General features: G+C 34.6%; 1 protein-coding gene across 2 annotated transcripts in view; it reads left to right on the top strand.

Annotated features, from left to right (window-relative positions):
- FSTL5 (follistatin like 5) overlaps nt 1-20,952 on the top strand; it is a 270,104-nt gene extending 249,152 nt beyond the window's left edge. For both annotated transcript variants that reach the window (XM_058803344.1, XM_058803345.1), the window contains one exon: nt 18,565-20,952. In XM_058803344.1, coding sequence (XP_058659327.1) covers nt 18,565-19,267 — 703 coding nt within the window. In that variant the 3' untranslated portion in view covers nt 19,268-20,952. The remainder of the gene's footprint in view (nt 1-18,564) is intronic.
- The last annotated feature ends 835 nt before the right edge of the window (nt 20,953-21,787 follow it).

A 21,787-nucleotide genomic window follows, 5' to 3' on the forward strand; every position in this document is an offset into this window, starting at 1 on the left:
GGAAAACACCTACAGAAATCATAAAGGTGAAGATAGATAATTGCCATCATTCCACAAGTCCAGTTAAGATTTGCTGTCACTGAAATGATGTATAGAGGTGTACATAATGTTTTTGAGGCCAGGAGATTTTGGAATTCAGCGAAAAAATATTTTCAAAATATTTTTAGAGTTCATTTTCATCTCAGTGCTATGAAATGTAATAAATAATTAATTGCACTTTTAAATGTAGCCAAAATAAAACTATTTTAATATTTTTATTCTGTATGACTGCTTCTATCATCACAAAATAAAGGTATGCACACAGAGAAACACACATTTGTATAAGGAATCCATCTGGAAAACTCTCTTGTTTGTGGAATAACCTGTGGGCCTTTTCCCACATCAGCTGACAATTCAAGACTGCTTGACCAGTTTATTTAACTTATGGTCCAAATCTTTTCCTCTTAGGTATCTTGAGTCAAACTTCACAAAGTTCTTGAACAACATATTCCAGCTCTCAGCAGAAAAAAATACAATATAAAAAAACATTTCCACTTCTGTGTGAGAATTCCCGTCAAATGTTACCTGAAGCATGAGATTGCAGCCAGCCTTTGTGGCACCATAAAACAACATTAGTCAAAAAAACCCCAAACAAACACAGAATCCTTTTGTTCTACTTGACCTTCCCCATTAGCTCAGAAAGTGCCTGGAACCTTAAGACTAGTCAGCTGCAATGCAGCAAAAGGTAGTTTTGCTAAATTGTAATTTATTTTTTTTTATTTTTCACACAGTGGGGTTTCTTCTCTTTTGCATGTGCAGAAGTCATTAGAGGAATATTTACCTTTGGAAAAAATACCATCTTCCATCTGATATAAAGGATATAAAGGAATATATATTATATATATATATAAATATATAAGAGGACAAACCATTGGTAAAAATAAATTTTGTACCTGTGTCCTAGAACCTACCCACTTTTAAAAATTCAGCATCGGCCAGTACCAGTATTTAACATGAAGCAATGTAATACTTAAAAACAGATTCAACTATGAGAAGAAACTAACCCCTTGCAATTATGGCACATAATTTGTTGTACCCAGTGGATAGAAGTTATCTTAGTGCTGCCTTAATTACTTGTTGGTTTACAAAAAATGCCCCAAATTACAAAGACTCATTTATTAGCTTGGAGGTAAAGTGATGCAATCAACCAGGGTTGGTTTTTTTTTTTTTTTTTTTGTTTTTGTTTTGTTTTTTTTTCTTTTTCTATGTTTGTTAAGAAACAACCAGAACACAATTATTTTCTAAAATTTTGCTGGGTCTGGCTTGGATGGAGCTAGTTTCCTTGATAGCAGTAAGAATTGTGCTGTAGTCTAGATCTGTGACCACGACATAGTAAAAGTGGGATTGGAAATTTTCATTTGTTCAGTTCTATTTTTTAACATTTAGAATAGATTTTTTTTTTTTAATTGTGTTTAAGCTGTCCTATTTGTTATGTTACAAGCCCATTTTAAATGGATTTAAATCATATGAATCAGACTGTAAGCAAACTTCCAAATCTACACAAATAGATTATTTTTGTGTTCCTTCCATGGGTCCTCTGCTGTCAGCATGTAACATCCTATAGTGAATAAAACACCCAACTTCCATCTTAACAGAGCCACTGGAACCAGCTCCCACCTCCCGTACAATCTACAAATGAGAACACAGAAATCTGCCCTGATGTGCCTGATCATTTTTGCCATGATAATCTTACATTTTTAAATCAAATGTTATCTCTGATGCTTCTATGTGCAAAAAAAATATTATTTTATCATGTTTTTTTAAAACAACAATTATGGGCTTTTTTTGTTGGTGGTTTTTCTTTTGTTTGTTTTGTTTCTGTTTGGTGTTCTTTTGGGTTTTTTTGTTGTTGTTGCATGTAATCTTTTCTTAATTTGGGTCCCTAATAGAAACTAAAAGGAGAGAAAGGATTTGTTGTAAAGTTCAGTATTTGTTCTTGAGAATATTCATATATCCCCAGCTTTAACAGTATGTGAACTTCATGTTTCAAATGAAGAAAAAGATCTATTGAAACTGTTTTGCTGTATGTTATTTAGCACCTTTGTAGTCCTTTTCTCTACCTCATTTTTCCTTCTGTACTGATGCTGACTATTTCTTTCGACATCTATAAATTTGACCAGTCCATATGGCATCTGCCCACCTTGGTGTTACCCTATTTTCTGAAGTGCCAGATTGTTTTAATCCTATCCTACCTTATACTGATATTTAGGAGCATCTTTAGAATGTCTTTTGTTTGCTGTGTCTGTATAGCTAGCCATTTCTTTGACTTTTATTGCTTTAAAAATGATTGGGATTTTTTTATTAAATTTCTAGCTCTCTTTCCCCAGAAAGTATGAGACAGAAAAATGCATTTGCTGCCAACACTAAAAATAGATTTTTGCTGTGTGGGTTCCTTTATGATATAACATGAACTGTTTCATATATTCCTGGATACTAAAAATGTAGAAAGTAAGTTATTTCCCTTTGTCCTAAAATTTCTTGGACTATTTCTTGTCATCATTGGACAAGAATTTGCAATAATTTAAAAACTCATTGCAATACACATCTTGCAAGGGTTCCCCCAGGGAGACCTTAAACAATTCATAGACACCTGCATTACTGGTTCCCTAAAAATTCAGAGTTTATCCCTAAGCTGTGCAAATGTGCACTAAGGGTCAGAAGTCCTGGGCTTTGTGCAGTGTGTTAAAAGAAATCATCTCTTCTCACAAGAAGTGCTTGCAAGCACTTGATTTCTCCAGCAGAGGTACAGAAGGCAACTTGCATAGACTTTCTCCAAATAAAATGCTTAAAAGATTGTATCACTTTTGGTTTTTCCACCCTAGTGAAAAGTATCCCAATAAGAGGGAGGATTTTGTTGATCACACAAACAATGTCATTTACTTCAGCTCAGCAGCATTAAATTTGTTGTGTTCATTTTTTAATCCAGAGCCCATTGTATTAAATATGATGTAGGATAAACTCAGAAGATGAAAGCTTACTAATGCATAAAATTATCCATTTTATAATATTATCTTCTATCTCTGTTACATGTTGTCTAGTAATGGATTTTTTTTTTTTATTCAGTCTCAGAGCACAAAGCTTAATTTGAGATCCCTTTATTCCAAGAACATAACACTTGTCAGGATTCCTTCAAGCCCTTATGAAATATTTCTTCCCATCTGTCTTGCATGGCTGTCTTGAAGTCCTTGATATCCTTATTTTTCAAAATAATGGTCAGTATGGGCTGGGAGAGTAAAAGAAAGAGAGAAAAAAACCAATCATTTTAGTATGTTTGACCATCATTGACTGTGGAGTCTTTGACATTAAATTTAATCCTCTCTACACTGGGCTCCCTCCACTAAGAATGGAAATAGAGATGCCATATTCACTTCTGTGAAGTATATAAAAAGCAATATCAAAAAATAATAAAATCTTCAGAACAGATCTATGAATGTCAATCTCTGCAATATTGTAATACTTGCTATAAAGATCTCTTTGAGATCTCTCAGGTGATATTCAGCACTTGTTATCCCCTTTGTGTGGGACAGCAGGTTACTTTTGTTTTGTTTTTTTTTCTTTTGCCCCTAGCCCTTGCAATGTCCTTTTCTATTATATTTCAATACACTTGAGGATCTAATCAGGAATTTTTTCATTACTAAGACTGTCTGCTCCCATAGATCTAAAAATTTTCATTTAATACTACTTACATTGAATATTAAGTTCCTTTCCAAATTAATCTATGAAAACTTACATTTATTTTTATCAGTATTATTAAACAAACTTATGATTTTTGATTGATTAGATCTCTGCTGCCATCTATTTTTATCATAAAAAGGTACTGCTTAATGCACATAATAATAATTTTAATGAAAGCAAGTTGTATCTGGCTATGTATTAGTTTTCCTCTTTCATCCCATATACACTTTAAATTTCAAAGGTTGCCTGTTATTAAATAGATTTTTTTTCTTCTAGTTGGAGAAGTACAGATGAGATTTTTAATGTGTAATTCTATAAGAACACAAACATTCATGTTTGCGTTTTGAAACCTGAAGTTTTCAAAACCCAGAACTTCTTCCCAAGCAGAAGAGTCAATATTTTTAGAAAACTAGACCTGCAAACAAATTCTGTTCTTTATGCAACAGAAATTATAGTGATGATCTTGTTTTACTCTAAAGTGGATCATTTTCCATAAGAGTGGCCCCACAGCCTTATGTTCTGTGGGTTTTATTTTTTTGTCCCTATTTCTAAGCACAGGATATTAGGAGGCTTTAAACAAAATTTTTATTCAGTCAGGATAAAGTAGATAATAGTTTGGGGTTTCTTTCTTGAACAGAATTATTTGGGTTAGAAAATTTCTCTTTTGTACAAAAATACTGCTCTTTGCTTCTTGTATGGATAATTTTGACTGTAGCTTATTTTATTCTCTTCTGTTATATTTGCTTTCTATTTTGAGAACATAATTTTCCTGAAGTGGTTGATTTAAAAAAAGTATATAGTCTTCATAAGGGTAATCTCTTGGGGTAGACCAAAACCAGAAACTATAGAGGACATCAGATTTTATATTATCCTTCTCTTCCTCCTCATCTTCTAGTCTGTCCATCTGCCTGAAGGGAAGAATTCTTAAAATTCTAGCATTTCTTAAAATTTTATGTTAATATATTCTTTTAAATAAATGAAAAATTACATTTATCCTCATTTTTAGGAAAAATAAAAGTCCCAAAGGTTTTCTCTATTTCATCTTTTTAAAAAAAAATGCATAGATAATTCCTCTTTTATACTGACTGCAGCTGGAGTGGTAAGCAATATATATGGCTTGTCTAAAAGAAGAAAATAGCATAGAGGAGCTCAAATTGTTAATTTGCCAACTGCTGGCAGCCCCACACTTGCATCTTGCTTGGCTATGTGTGCATGGAAGAGGCAAAGTAAGTTGCTCTGCCTGAAGGAAGAGGAGGAAAAAAATGACACCTTGCAAATTTAAAGAAGCAGTGTCAGAAATCCCGTAACTGGCACTCTTCTAGTCCAGACCTTTAAGTCCTGCATTGGGTTTCTTCTTCATGCTTTGTTTTTCTCTTGTGACCTTTGCTGTAGAGTGTTTTGCACAATAACCCAGTATGCATTTCACAGTATCATAAAGACAATAAATATTGGTGAGACAGTTTGGACCTAGCTCTGCTATAGTTAATGCAAGTAGCTGTGCCTCAGTGGGCTTTAATTTCTTCCTGTGTTACCCATTCTTTAGGACGGGAAAAATTGTGTAGCATAGTACTGTTCCCTTGCATAGCTTTTTTATTTCCTGAACACAGAAACACTTTAAAAATCATTCTTTATAAACCAGGAAATTTCCTGAACTTTTAAAATCAGTACATATAGCATGGTTACTAGCCACATTCTGTTATATTTAATTTTCTTGAAAAATGTTAGTTATCTTTTGTGAATTCATTGTCTGAAGTGGATTCCATCTCGATACTTGGCAGTGGTGTTAGTGCTCTCAGAGTATTCCAAGTACTTCAGTAGTGTCATGAAAACGGTTCACTGAGATATTGTGATAAACAAAGTCGCTCTTGGAAAATTCATACATAAGATTTGCACACAGTTCTTAGATCTCCACAAAACCCTAAGACAAAAATGAAAGGCAGACTGAAGAGATTCTCTTTGTATCTTTGTTAGATGACTCTCTAGCCTTGAAAGAGTACTGAAGTTGATTGTTATGGCTGGCAAATTACACTTTTTGTGGAAAGAAAAGTGATGGTTTTCTGTTAAAGCTGTGCTTCGAGAGAGGTGAAAATCATCTACAGAGATTCCTGAAGGATCTGGGAGAGACATCTGTTTCTAGGGCTGTTTTGCATGGAGATTTATGTAACATTCTTCACTCTATGCAGGCACTTTCAGCAGTGCTAGCTATTCCTTGAATCAGTTGTTTGAATTTCTGACCTCAAAGGCAACCTTTAATAGCCCCTACTGCTGTATGATACCTGAACTTGTTATAAGGGCTTGGAGAAACAGGCAATCACATTTCATGTGTAATCCTAGCTCTTAGTCACATTGTGATGTAATGTCAGTCATTTAAGCCTCAATTGCCCAAATATGTGCAAAGTTTTATGAGGCTATATTTGGATATTATGTTTTCATGCTGAGAGGATGCTTATGGTGAGTGTCCAGATTGTAGGCACCTAGATTTAGATGTGAAAATGCAGTATATCTGTGGGTGTAAGATGTCTGTCTCCTGCAATGGTTACTGGAGATTTAGTCTATACACGCAGTGTATAAACAGTATTTCTCACTCCCCTACGGGCCTCTGGTACTGGTTATTTTAAAAAATTCTTTGGACTTTGTTGACTGCGTGGTTTAGATTTCCGCTGGCAAAAAATAGCAGCTTAGATTTTCAGCTCGTATTTAGACATCTATAGTTGTGCATAAAAATGTAGGTGTCCTCATAGAAGAGGAATGCTACCTGTGGATAATTATTTTTGCGCTAAGGAGTTGTGGTGAGGCTGTACGTTTGTAATGGCAATTCTTGATCCTCCTTATTGATGATTGATATGATGGAAGAGGAATGGAGCAGCTGTGCTTGATTAGAACTGCAGAAATTGGTTTTTTCTTGTTTATTTCAAAGCAATAAGGGTATAAATATAAACAAATTGATATGTTTATGTACTCTGGAAGAGATACAGTTAAGACTTTTTTTATTTTCTGGCTCATATATCAATTTTTAATAAACTGATGAAACAAACAGGTTATAAAAAATACAGAACTTAAAATTAAACTGGTCATTGTGACAGACCGTTGATTTTGCACATAGGCTTAAGCTAAAGAGCACTTTCTTTGTAAATTTCCAAGTGTATTACTTGAAATCCTTATCAGAACCACCCAGAACTCAACTCTGTGTGGCTTGAGATCTAGCACTGCTGTTCTAAATGATATATGATACTGATATGTACACATTCAACTCTCCAGTTCATCAACTGAAAATGAAAGCATTTATGTTTAATCCTAAGAGAGAGAGCAGGCTTATCCCTTGAGAGGAAAAGGAAAAGTCTTTGCTTTCAAGGATTCTGCTACTTGATGTCAATCAGCATCAGTGGGGTCTTTATAGGAAAATTTGGAAGATACAGGATTGTGCAGAGAGTAGCAGTGAAATTATTTGGAACCTTAGGACAGAGGCCCAGAATATGTGAGGCAAAAATTATTTTTACTTTTCCATTCTTATCTTAGAGGAAAAAACAGTGAAAGGAGGGGTGCGTAAGTATGTGGTTTTCTTCCTATACTTCAACTGCAAGCTGATATTATACCTGTATGTATATATATTAATATAGATATATATAGATATTTATATACTCATATGCATGTTTATGTTTTGTAACTTGCTCCTTTTATATAAAATAATACATACCTCCCTTAGAACTCAGCAGTAAGTAAACCACATGTGTGAGAGAGTGATATTTTATGCAATTTCAGCACCGGTGTGGGGTTTTCCCCCTGTTATCCCTCCCTCTGTCCCATAGGATTTGGATGACAGAAGAAGGATCCAAAGAGGAATCCACAGATGCTTAAGGATGCTTTTGCTACACACCTATTAACAGTCATAACAAAGTGGCAGCAGAATCCTTGCCAGTGTGAAATACACCAACTCACAGGATGAGTGTTTGCCCTGTGACTGTATCAAATGAATTCAGAAAAGGCTTGGCAGTAAACAACCTCCTTGTGCAATGGCTATGTATTTTGGTTTGCAAACAAAGTCAACTCTTCTCAGATATGCAGAGAGATATTAAAATGTGGTGGTGCTGGAGTTCAGGGAACAAGTCGTGATCTTGTGGAATAAGTTTCTTATTAAGTCTTTTCTCAGTAATAGAAAATAGGAAAAAAAAAAGCTTACTTAGGTACTACAGTGATGAAGATGGAGAATTATGCACATAAATGTGACATTCTGTAACCAGGAAACCTCCCACAGAACTGGGTGAGTCACTAAAGACTTCAGCCACATTTCTGTTTTGCAGGTTTGTTTACCACTACCAAGACATAGCACATTCTACCAATGATACTTCTGCAATACATTTTCTAATTCATTTATTGAAATCTGCTTTCTTGTTATAGAACAAACCCACAAAATCCAGAGCAGGAAGCTGCACACATTTCAAATTGTTTAATGACATTCAAAGCATTTTTGGTATAGCTATAAGGAACATTGACATAACAGATATATAAGAACAATGAGATATTTGAGAGGAAAAAGATGTTTTGTTCATTTGTGAAAAGCAAACTACTCTTCTTGAGCTTTGCCAGAGTCAATGCTACTTAGGCTGATTAGACTTGATAAAGAAGTTAAGAGAAATTTTATGTAAAACTATCATTACTTGTTCTAAACCATAATAAACCATTTTTCTACATTAACAAAGGTTTGTTTTTCTTGTTTGAAAACCCCACACCTTAAAGGGTAGTGATTGAATAATTTATTTTGAGCAGTGAAAGGGAGCCAGCTGTATAAATCCTGTGAAATGGTAATCTGCACTGTCACATTTTCTCATAAGTGAAAGCTGCATAGCATGTAAGGAAAATTTGGTTTTTTACCTTTTATACCTGTTACAAACAATGAAACTTAGGGTGATGGGAATTTTTCAGGTAAAAAACTGAAAATTAGGTATGAAAAGAGAGAGGATGTGAAAATACTTGTAAAAAACTGGTAATATTTATGTGTCATAATAAAACCTAGTAAAGTTTCTAAAATTGATACTTTTTATATATGAATTTGGTGTTGGTGCCTAATAAGTTACTTCTCAGTGACGAGCAAGTTCTTGTGAGCACGTTATTCCAAAGAAAGATTTGATAAAAGATTTCCCTCACTCTGAGACATTTGATAATCTGATTAGAGCAAGAGAGAGGACTAAATTGGTAGACCAATAATCTGATTTGCTATAGGGATTACTTTGGCAGCTTGGCAATGAGAGTCTTCAGGTTGTTTTTCAGGAAATATAAGATAGTGGCAATTATGATAATTACTTTGGGAAAAGAATGATGGAGTTCCTGGGTTTACTGTTCTCTTTTTTCTGTGTGTGTTACAAACAGGCTTATAGGTTCATAAAACGTGGAGCAAAATCTCATATTTAAAATACCTTTTAAATGCTTTAAAAATACTTTAAAAATATGGTCTTGAATTTATTTTGTGAGACAAAAGCAGAACTGATAATCTATAGTGTTATTAACTTTGTCACTGTAATTATGTAGCTTTAAATATGTGAGCATGGTTTTTCATTTTTAAAAAATAAGGCAATAAGGTAAGCATCCATATGATCTGCATTTTTTTTTTTTAATTACATTTTGCAATTACCACATTTTAGGATACTCTTCTCGTCTCTTTGAAGTTGGTTTGGAAAAGTATATTCGAGTTACCTCAGTTTCCCTTTCTCTGGGTTCTGTAAAACTCATTATGGACAACTAATGACTCCCTGTGGAGAGCTGTCCCGAGCCTGCAGCTGAGCTCCCACTTAGCAGGAGCAGCAGCTACTTTGGAAGAAGTTTAGTTGTTGAACATAATGTTACATGTTATGGAATATCCCTGGGGTAGCCTGCTGTGTCACCTCGCAACCTTATCCAAACCTGCAGACTACCCATGGGAAAGGCAGAGTAAAAATCAGGGAAGGCCTTGGTGCTGTGCCAGCAGTGCTGAACAATAACTAAAACACTGGTGAGTTGTCAACACTTTTGTTCATAAATTTAAAAAACTGCATGCAGGTTGGTATAATAAAAATTAATAAAAATTAACTCCATCTCAGCCAAATCCAGAAATCCAGTATTCTACTCTTATAAGAAACTGCTATAGAGTTGCTAAGTATAATTAGCGGTAATTTGTTTAAAGTTTTGTCACAACATATGGTCAAAAATCTTGAAAATCTGGGATTAAAATCGTTGTTGTTTATTCATATGGAGTAAGGGAAGAAAGAAACAGTCACAGATTTCACAGTTCTAGCATTTACTCCAATTGGAGTGATATGCCCACAGGCTGCAGCTCCCACGTGTATTAACTGTACAATAAATTATTAGAAATCTAAAGATTTGCTCTCATACCTGGCAGGTTTAAGTTACACATGATTCCAGTATGCACTGTGAGAAACACCTTTATGTGCTGATATTGTGCATTGTTTCACTGGCTAGAAGAGACATAAGGGTTGAAATTGTCATAAATATTAATCAGGGATTAATGAGCAGTGGGAGGTCTCTACAGACTAAGCTATAGGACAGGAAATTTTGAATTGAATATTTCATCAACTATATGTAAAACATTCTAGAAAAGTGAAGGTGTTCTCAACTATCACTTGCTGTTTTCCAACAGCCTAATCATAAAACCGGAGCTAAATGAGCAGAGGTGACAGACACAATTTAATGACATGATTATAAGGGGCTGTATTTTTTAATCCTTTTAGGTAGCCAAGTGCTTTGGGAAGTTACAATGTTATGGCTACTTTGGGGGTTGGGTTCCATCTCTATAGAACATGGAGTAGTAGTGCAGACTCCTTTACCTAGATTTGATTGCTTTCCTTTACTCAGAATGGAAAGAGAAATATTGGGATAGTCAAAGCTCAGCACATGCACTTACAGATTTGGTTTGCAGAGATCTCATACAAAAGTCTCACTAATATAAATTTTGTGAAATGTCCCTATTTTGCTGGTGCTGTAGATAACACTGGAGGATGACGTTTTCTTACCCCATTTTATTACATACAGCTTTTTTGCATCCCCCAATCTATTTACCTGTGCAATCCAAAACTATCATTGACTTGCAATATTTTTTCTTTCAAATTTGGTAAGTACTATTTTTTTAAATAGTTGTTCTTGTCTCCTTCATCAGAAAGATGAGATCCAATCTAGCAATGGAAGCAGAGTTAATAATCTGACACTGCTATGCTGAGATGGTTCATAATGCTGCAGAGAAGGGAAGAGAGATTCATCTGTTACTTAGAAGGCTACAATTAGGTTATGGAGAGTTGACTGAAATTTGTTTGCAACTGATCTTTGCTGTGTGTAAACAGGTTACTGTTCTGAAGCAGGTCTCCATGGTCTAACACTATTTCCTCAGCCTATCCACCATGATCTTGTACAGTTAGATCAGTGAACCTCAAAAGAGTGACCATTCAGCCTTAGAATGTCTTTCACCCCACTATAAAGCTTTTATAGTTGTAATATTACAAGCAATTCATAAACCTTCTGAATGAGGAGATCAATGTGTTGTCAAGGACGATGCTCATTTTGAAAATATACATGTGTATGAAAGATTGTAATTGTAATATTATTAGTAACTCATGTGAATTTCGCAATTACTTAAGGTCAGAAACAGTGTAAGACAAGTTTTAAAAAATAGCTGTTTTCTATACAGTGGATGAAAAAGTGGCATCACAACCTTAGGTCTGCAGAAGGGCAGATTCCTCTGCATTTTACTTGTGTGTGTGTCTGTGAGCTGAGGGATTGTGTTCAATCACAGTCATTTCATGAGATTTAAAGCACTTGGTTGCTCCTTTTCAGGCACTGGAATAGGCTACCCTGGGAGGTGGTGGAATCACCACCCCTGGAGGTGTTCAAGTCATGTCTGGATGATATGGTGATGTGGTTTAGAGGTTACAGTGGTAGCGCTGGGGGAGTGCTTGGTCTCTGTGATCTTAAAGGTCTTTTCCAACCTTGATGTTTCTATGATTTTATGATGGTTAATATCTCACCATCAAATGAATGAGTAGTACAAGATTAAAGGCTACTGTACCTATGCAATTTTGGTTATATGAACAAAGCCAAAAAAATGGTGTTTCATATATCCATCAGCTATAAGAGGCCATGAGAACATTTTCTCTGTCTTCTGCATGTACTTTAGGTTTTAAACATTTCAAATAATCATTCAGCGATTCAGATAATGAATCTGATATTTTTGAAGCTACATCTATTTATCCAAGTAGATGGTAGTATAATCTTCACCTAGAGAGTCCCACCACCAAAAATTCATCATGTCCATTGTAGTTGGTTGTAATGGTATATTGTTCCCGTTGTTAGGAAAAATTACCTATTCCTAATTTAAAGTTTTCTATTTTCAGTATGTAACCATTTTTATATTGGACTCAGACTCTTGCATAAAACCATTGTCTCTATTCCTCAAATAATTTTCAAGTTTTTCCTTGCCCCTAATTTTTTTAATTCCTTTTTAGAAGGGCAGAAATGAGGAAAAAAATCCATAAAGCATTCTTAGTTTAGTCTCCCCAGTGTAGAATACAGGTGTGTTGAAGTGAGTATGTTGTATTATTCTTACTCACCTCTTTTTTGGTATAACCTTAAGGACTTTACAGAGGCTTATGGGCCTTGGTTTTATTTTTGACTCATTAGACTCAGATTTCATATTGATTTGCATGTCTGCTTTGATCATTAAATCCTTTTATAGCTGCTACTTTTCATGATACTGTTCTGTGTTCATGTCATACATTCCTCATTCACACCTGAAACTGCTCAACTTTACACCTGGCCACCTTTGAACACATTTTGCTTGAATGAGCAACTGACTATAATGATTTTACTGTCATTATCTACAACCTTAGAGTCATGGACGTTCATAGACATTTACATCCAAATAATCTGTGAAAAGTTTATGAAGTATCAGCTTTCGTACCAAGAAGTTTCCTGTAAATGATGATTCTGCATTGACAACTACATTTCATTACAGATAAATTATTTTTCTTTCAGGTACGAGTTCTTATTCTGAGAAAACCCTCCTGATATTCAGTTACCTTCAGAAAGTTTTCTAATAAAAAAATTAAATTAGGTTTGTCTGACAAAGTTAATTTTTTCATAAACCCATGTTGACTGTGTTATATTCATGATTTTCTGTTGCTCATTCTCATATCATCTATTTTATTATTTCCCTTGGATATGCATCAAGCTGTTCAGCATAGCTGGGATACCTGACTTCGTCTTACGAATATTTCAACAATCTTTTTTTTTCAGACTTTCCAAATTTTCCTGTTATTCTGAGATTTATTAAAATGCTAAGAGCTAGTCAACTCTTTCAAAATTATTAGGAACAAATTGTCTAACCTGACAGATATATGTCCCTATAAAAAATCAGTTCATCACCTTCCTCATTTGCCAGTGGCTTGGGAAGTACTTTCTCGTCTTAGGTAACAAAAGTATATTTTTTCTCCTTTTTTTCTTTCTGTTGGGTTTGTATTTTTTTAAACCATACCAAACATGAAATTCTTAGCTTTTCTTATCAGTTTTCTTCACTTCCCCTTTTCCCTTCTATACCCTCCCTCCAGACCTTCATTACTTTTTCCATCCTTACGCCTCTGCCTGGCAATTCTCAGAGACTGAGGATCAGCCTCACAAACCTCACAGGCACAGGAACAGACCTCTCTCGATTCGTTCAGCCTCTCAAAACTGCAGCCACACAGCTCTCCCTGAGACAGGCAGACAAACATATGAAACACACAGCTTGCAAAATCCTTTTACACCCAAGAAGACTGGCAGCTTTAAATGATTCCAAATTATTCCAACCCCCCCCCCCCACCTTTTTATCTGTATTGTTGGTCTGTTAGGGTATTTGCATCCCTGTCCAGCTTTACTGAATTTTAATTGGAGCACTGAAACGTTGCAGGCAGTATGACAGCCAAGAAAGAATTGTTTAAACAGTAGTATTGATGAAATCCTGTTAGTTCTAATAAATTGCTTTTGGCAGCTATGCTCCCGGTTTTGGGAAGGGTAGTCCTTCACGAAATTTTACCAATTTCTCTCCCAGCCAGGTCCAAAGTTCTGTCTATTTTTAGGAATCAAAAACATTATTTTGATGGAGTGATTTTGTATACTCTTTTTCAAAATTATATATTTTTATATGTTTTCTTCTCACATCTCTCTAATACCTCAGTTGCAATAGGAACCAGTAGCATGATAGGTTAGAAACCATGCTGGGCCTTAGATAACCTGTATTTTCATCTGGAGTATGCCAATGAATTATTATATAGCCTTAGGCCAGGCATTCAGCTTTCTTTACCCTGTGTATTATCTGTACAGTGCTTTGAAGTCAGTAACTATAAACTGCTATATATGTTCTGTACATTATTCTGCTCACATAACTGATCTCTCAGTGTATTCAGCTCCAGAAACATTACACTGTGGGCTAATTTTAGCTAATTTTACATCTGTGTACAAAGCAGTGACTTTTTAAAGTTGGAACTAGAAAACATTATAAAGCAAAAAGTCTTTTGCATGTTAATGTTACAAGAAAATGGAGTTATATTTTATCAGGGCTAGAGAAGACAGTTCTCTAAGGAAGGAAAGAGAGCCTATCTACCAAACCTTTGTTTCCAATACAGAAGTAAATAGAATGCAATGAATAGCATGGATAGCTGTAAATAATTGTGAGTTGAAAATAAATAATCACTGAAAAAAATGCATTAAACTGCTCTTTGCACACTTTATAAGCAAGATACATTGTAAACAGGCATTCAGGTATAGCTGATTATCAGAATACATATGGTTAGCTGCTGTAGCATATAAAATCAAGTTCCTTAATAGCTCCAAAGCAAGGGACAATAAATTTCTCAAGTGCAATAAAAATAAAACATCAGATAAAGTGGGTAAAATGTTGAAGCCAGTTTCCATAATTTTCAGTTAAACTCAATTACCAAAGCTGAAGCCACTGTTTACATCCCAGGAACAGTCTGTCCACAGAACTGAAAACTTTTTACTTGTGGCTTTTTGAACTGTAAACTAAATATTACTAGGAGATAGATAAAGCTATAAAAGAAACTAGTACCCTTTTGTTATCAGCTGGTTTGTTTTAAAATGTGTTTGTTGACTAAATCTGGAGATCTGGAGACCCTTGCTGTGGACAAGCATAATTTTTATTAAATCTGTTTGTGCTAGTGGGCAGGTTTACATCAACATTCTTCTGTGGCTCCTAAGATATTCAATTCACACTAACCAGGTTAGTCAACAAAAAACCTTTAAAGGATCTTCATTATTCCACAGTAGCTAAATTTATCCTGATGACATGCATTGGGGGATGTTTATGCAAACCTTCTGAGTTTAGGGGATTTGTGTGACACAAGGTAATGGGAAGCTGGAGTACAGCCCAGTGGCAGTGTCCTCTGTGGGCAGGGCTAGATGCCAAATGTGAGTCTTTCCATATGTGCAGTTGATGCTATCCTTAGGGAAGGGAGACAAGACCTTTTTTTTAACCTTAGAAAACACATTCACATTTGGTAATCAAAGAGTTCATATAACCTGTCGCTATAGGACACAAAATAAAACTACGTGGACACGCAGCTCTCTAAGGTAAAAAAGAGGGAAGTTTTATTTCTGACTCTAACATGTATAGATTTCCAAAAGTGACAGTGGATTGGAGGGTGACAGTGCCACCCCTCCAACGACACTGGACAAACTAATAGTCTGTCAAATTTCTCTTCCTTCATAAAAGAATGCAAAACAATAAGTTATTTACATAAAGTGTGTGAGAAAGTTTGTTACAAGAATGTAAACATCAGAAGGCTTAGAAAAACTTAAAAAAACAGGGCAACATGTAACCAAAGTAAACATGGGTTAAGTGTACCTGTGGTTCTAAAACATACATTCTGGGAATAATATCTGAGAAACAAAGATTAGTAACTTATATATTCCTCTTGAAATCAGTAACATTTGGGTGCAAAAAAAAATAGCATAAATTGATCATTAACACTGCTTAATCAAATAATCATAATCAAGGCAGATTTCTTTGAATCAAATTGATTTAAATACTTCATTTTAATCACAATTTAAATCAGCAAGTAAGATTTGCTGATTTAGATAATTGATGATAATCTTGTTTTGCATTTGTATTTTACTTTAGAAGAAGGTAATTTTTATGACCTGGAATAATCTTTAGAAAAAAATGAATTGTCAAGCAGCATAAAAATTTCTTCTTATTCTTGCTTGATATATGATAAATGCAATAAAAATTTGTTTTGAAATAGATCCATTTAGAATTTTAATTTTGTTTTGTGTTGGAAAATGGTTAAAAATTCATTTGGGTTTTTAGAAAAGAATTAACTTGTTTTTAAAAAAGAATACTTATATTTTCTCTCATGCAGGATAGAAACTAAAGTGCAACTTGAAACGTACAGTCAAATTTTAAAACTTTTTCCTGAATTAAATAAAGGTACCATGAAATATGATGGACACATATATAGAATAAAATGTATCAAATATATTAAAATGTTGAATTATTTTTTTTAAAGAAGAGAATTTATTACTATTTTTAATACAGTTTCTGAAAACAACAGGCCAAATATTAAAAAGCATTTATAAATTTAGTCATGTAGATGATGACTGCTGTATTTTCAACATCACAGTAAGGATTTAGTGTATGTTCATGTGTATTGGAAAATTTCACTTGGATATATGTCTGTGGCTTAGTACCTATGTAAGCTAAAAACAACTCAGTGAGAGCTTTTTCTTTCACTTTTAAAAAAGATTTCCTCATTTTTCCCGTGACTATATATTGGTATGCTGAAAGAGAAAAATAATGTTTTTAAACCCAAGGTCAGCTTGCCAGTCTCAAAAAAAATATACTCTGTGTTTTCAACTGAAATTGAGATCAAAAGTAGTTAAAGCAAAAACACTCTGCACTGTGTTCTCTTATTAAAATAGATTAAATAATATTATAAGAGCTTAAAATTAAGTTATTCAGTCATAATGTCATCACATTGACCTTAAAATTAGGTATTTTCCCTTTATCTTCTGGTGAATACTGATGTTCCTGGATAGTTCACTGATTGTTGCTCTACATTTTTATGTAAAAACACAATCAATAAGCCAATTCCATTGTCCTTTTGTAAGCAGTGCTCATGTGTCTAACACTGGTTATTAAACACAGAGATGTGAAATGCCAGTGTTGTTACCTATTTAACCTTTTCTATTTCAGGATGATTTTGCACATAATACAGCATAGGTCTCTTTCTTACAGCTGAAAAGTACTTACTAATTAATAATGAAACCAGGAATCTGTGAGTTAATGGCTACCCAAAAAGATTAAGAAACAGATATTATGTGGCCAAAAAATCTAAAAATCAAATTCTGCCTGATGATCCTAATCTTTTTCTATGACAGAACAGCAAATGTCATGACTAGAAAAATAACATTATCTTGAGTAAATTATCCAGACATAACTCCCAAAAAAGCTCACTCAGTCTTTCCTAACCAAGATGATTGAATTCATAATTAAAGACAAAATTGATCTTATAATCAGATCAAATTGTAATTGTGGACAGTGTGATTCACACTGAGCCTTTTGGGCAGGATTTGCACTACATGAAATCCTAAGGTCCCTAACAATTGAAATAGTTCTTTAGTTCTGTGCTTTTATGATACTGAAGCAGTATGCAAGGATTTTGGAAGGTGGAGCTAAAATTAAAAGTCTCTTACATCAGTTCAGTAGAAAGTGCAAAAGTAATTCATCCTATATAATTCCTATTATGCTGAGGAACTGCCTGAACCATGTCCTGAAATGTTTTTTGCCTGTTTCTTTGGCAGTTCACTGATTAGTAAGTACACTGGGATTACAAGTATAGTGTGAAAATTTTGTGTTATTGTCAACTCAATTGTTGGAACATTCTGGCTGTCATATGGCTTTATATTGATAGGATGTGAAAGGTATTTTTAGATTAGATTTATCATCATGTAGCCTCATTTTTAGGATCAAAGATTCAGAGGAAAGTGCCAAGAAATGTGCCAAAAGAAAACAGCTGTTTGGGGAAAGTGCTGTGTAAGCTACTTAGATAAGTAAAGCTAATATACTTTCAGATGACTCCATAATATTTAGAAGTATCTTGTTTGCATATATATATATATATAGTCAGTTGATTGTACAGTCAGAACATATACGTTACCATTAAAGAATAGTAATATAGTTTATATTAAAAGGTTACAATCAATCAGATCTAGGATTTTAAAATGTAACCATATTATTCATGTTCAGTGAAAGTTTCTTGGTGTATGGAAGAGCATAAAGGATCATTGAAATTGTAAGAAATACAGTGTTTGGGTAATTAGGAGGTATAAACCTAAATCCTTTTATGATATTCATTTCTATTGAATTAAAATAAGGAAGATTCTGATAATGATCTGAATAACAATGAGTGCTGGGTTAAACTGGTGTTCCCAAGTAAGTCAAAGAGCTCTGTGAACTGAATTCAAATATGTGGGATGTGGTATCTATTGATATTTAATCTTTTTCTCCTTCCTGGCTTTTGTAAGAGTTAGACATGAGTAGATATAGAAAGTAATGGTTTACTTTTTCCCTTGTGTCAGTAGGAAAAAATAACTTTCCCATTAATCAAATAAATGGGTTTTAGGCATTTTTTTATTACATTCTAAATTACAACACTAAAAATAAAATATTATAAACTCCTTAATATCTGAAACATCTGAAGCTGAGATGTATAGCAATACACTGCTGCACATATTATCTCCTTTGCTCATGGTGTCTTCCCCCACTCATATATTATGCACACAGTAGCTCTGACTTTGGTTTTGTGCTTTTCCTTTCAGGTTTGGATATATTCTTCATAAGGACGAGCCCATGCTCCAGAAAATTGATCTAGAAACGATGTCATACATCAAGACAGTTAGTTTAAAGGATTATAATTGCATTCCCAAGTCACTGGCTTACACACATCTTGGAGGACATCTTTTTATCTGCTGCAAGCCCGACACCACCGGGGCTGTCCTGCCGCAGCTCATCGTGGACAGCGTTACCGATTCCGTGGTCGGGTACAACGGCGACGTGACGGGCACGCCGCACGTCTCTCCAGATGGACACTACCTGCTCAGCATTGACGATGCTAAAGGCCTCCTCAGGATCCAGTCCGTAACAGTGAGAGGGGAAATACAGGATGCGTTTGACATTCACACCAATTTGCACATATCTGATGTAGCTTTTCAGCCGTCCTTCACTGAAGCTCATCAATACAATGTCTACTGCAGCTCCAGCACACAAACTGATGTTCTCTTCATGGAGCTCTCTTCTGGCAAGGTGAAGATGGTGAAGAGTCTGAAGGAACCCATGAAGGCAGGTGAATGGCCTTGGAACAGTAAGAACCGTCTCATAAAAGACAGTGGCCTTTTTGGTCAATATCTCATGACCCCTTCCAAGGAATCTCTGTTTATCCTGGATGGACGGCTCAATAAATTAAATTGTGAAATCACTGAAGTTGAGAGAGGCAACACAGTAGTTTGGGTTGGAGAAGCATAAGAATCTGTGTTAGATATTTACTGAGTTGATAGTTTTACAGTACATAGCACTTATATTACACCATTCTTCAAATTTACACAATTTTAATTTTAAATTGTTGGGCCTTTCTATACCTGTTATTTCTTTGACATGTACACAATTTGAATCAGCTTCCTCATAAAGTGACTAAAAACATGATGGGTATTTGATAATGGCACTCCTTATTAATTATCAGCTGAGATTATGTTGTTTGAAATAACTAAATATTGAAATTGATGATAAGTATAATAAATTAGTGTAAAAAAAGAGAAAAAAATCAAAAAACTTCAGGAAATTTAATATGATACTTTGCATTTGTAAATGGAAGACTTAAATATTATTCAAATTTTGGGGTGTTTTTGCTTCAGACACAGAACAAGAGCTGTTGTACAACAGCCTTTGACTCCTAAAGCTGAAATGTCATGTCCTGTCCAGTCCACTCTTAAATCATTTTGTGCCTTGAAGTGAAAGTCTCACAAGAAAGACAAACATAGAAATTATAAAATTTATTCCCACTGTGGCTTGTCATTGGAAAGAAAGTTCTGCTATCAAATTCCAGGTGACAAGTTGCAACATACATGGACAGGAAAAAAAAAAGAAAAATTGTATTTGCAGTGTTTTCTGATCACTGCATTTTGGAGTTTATTTTTATGGTGTCTTAGTTGAGAAAGCTGCTTGCAGAAGCTTTACCTTTTCTTAGAAAATATAGATGCTAGGTTTTTCAGCTATCACAGGGTGTCATCAGCAAGGAGTTTCAAGCCTACTGAAAAGAAATATTGCACATCCTTTCAGAATATACCACATTCTTAAAACCTGGCCTCACAAAGCTTCACTTACATCATTGAGGAAACTGTTAATTAAACATAAAGAAAAATGCATTTTAAGAAAATGAGAATTCAAAGAACTGAAGTCTACAACCAGTAGATGACATTTTTGCTTATTCATTGTACCATTGATTCCTATTTGTTAAACCATTTGGTTAGCTCAACAGATTTTCTAGTTCTTGCATCCAACTGGATTAGTGCAAAAAAAAGACAAAAACAAAAAAACAAACAAAAACTTTGTATTTTTTTATAGTTTGTTTACTTAGTATTCTAATATAACACTGGTTAAACATGTAAATGGGAAAAATAAGATTCCCAGAAGTAGAATAACAAGTCAATAGAAAGCCAGCAGTGAACATCTATCCAGACTCAGAGCAATGACTTAGAAGTTTGAGAGTATTTTTATTTTTATTATGTTTTTGCTAAAGAATGCTTATAAGCTCTTAAAATGACCTCCATTTACTGAAGGCAATCAGAAAAAAATATCTTTTTTTAAACAAAGTTTTACTGCAATTTAGATTGTGTAAAATTGCTTTGAAATCTGGACTTTTCTAGCATTGTAATCTTGTGTGCATTGAGCATTCTGCCCTGTGTGGTACAGTAGATCTCTCTTTAGCTTGAGCGAACCTCCTGGTAAGTAGCTTTAACTGAGATAAAAATTTGCTTCCATTTCTAGCTACTGAATCTATTTTCCTTTTTAAGAACTCCTCTCCATTGTGAACAAACAATAATCATGTAAACTGTCTGTTACTCAATTGCAGTAGTCTGTCTCATGCAGTTTTTGTTCTGTAATTTATACCACGTGAATGTTCTGTATGTAGAAAATGCTTGAAAAAAGGAGAATAAACCCCATAAATTTTAAACAGTCCTGACTTTGGTGAATCATCCAATCAGCCAGTGAGCTGGCAAGCAAAACTGACTATTCAAAGCACCTATTATTTTAAATAGATGTATGAAAATAGATATATTTATATATATGCAAAATAATATGTAGTGTGGAAAGAAAATTTTTTAGAAAAGGGAGAAGTTTCCTTTGGCTGCTACAAAGGAAAGCTCATCTTCTACGACAGTCTCATTATTAGCACATCTAAAGCACAAGTACAGGCTGAGTGGGTAATGGGTTGAGGCAAGCCTTCGGGAGAAAAACTTGGGAGTGTTTTTGTATGAAAGCCCCCAATATGACTTGGCAGTGTCCATTTGCAACCCAGAAATCCAACTCCATCCTGGTCTGCATCAAGTGAGACATGACCAGCAGGTTGAGTGATGTGATTGTTATTATTATTTGCCTTCAATAATTCTACTTCTTTTTTGACAATATTGTCCAGAGTGTGTGTGTGAACATTGGCCACAACTTCTCACTATTTTTTTTTCAATGAAGTTAAACAAATATTAGATCACCATGGTTGCTTTCATAGCTCTTATAGTTGAAGTTCAACTTTCTCAAATACAGGTGGCCTGACTGAAAGCTTTAATCTGAATGAAGGGAAGAGCTGGAACCTGTTTCCATTTTTTGCTAGCAGCTCGATGAGGAAAGCTGATGTAAGGAGGCTTTTTCAACCCAGAGAGGCAACATCTCCAGGGAGGCCTAACAGCAGCCTGCCAGTACCCATGAGAGGTTATAGCAGAGACAGGGTTAGATTCTTCACAGCTGTGCAAGAGAGCAGCATAAATTAAATCA

The sequence above is a fragment of the Ammospiza caudacuta genome, chromosome 4 (assembly GCF_027887145.1).
Source record: "Ammospiza caudacuta isolate bAmmCau1 chromosome 4, bAmmCau1.pri, whole genome shotgun sequence".
In the NCBI taxonomy this organism is placed as follows: Eukaryota; Metazoa; Chordata; class Aves; order Passeriformes; family Passerellidae; genus Ammospiza; species Ammospiza caudacuta.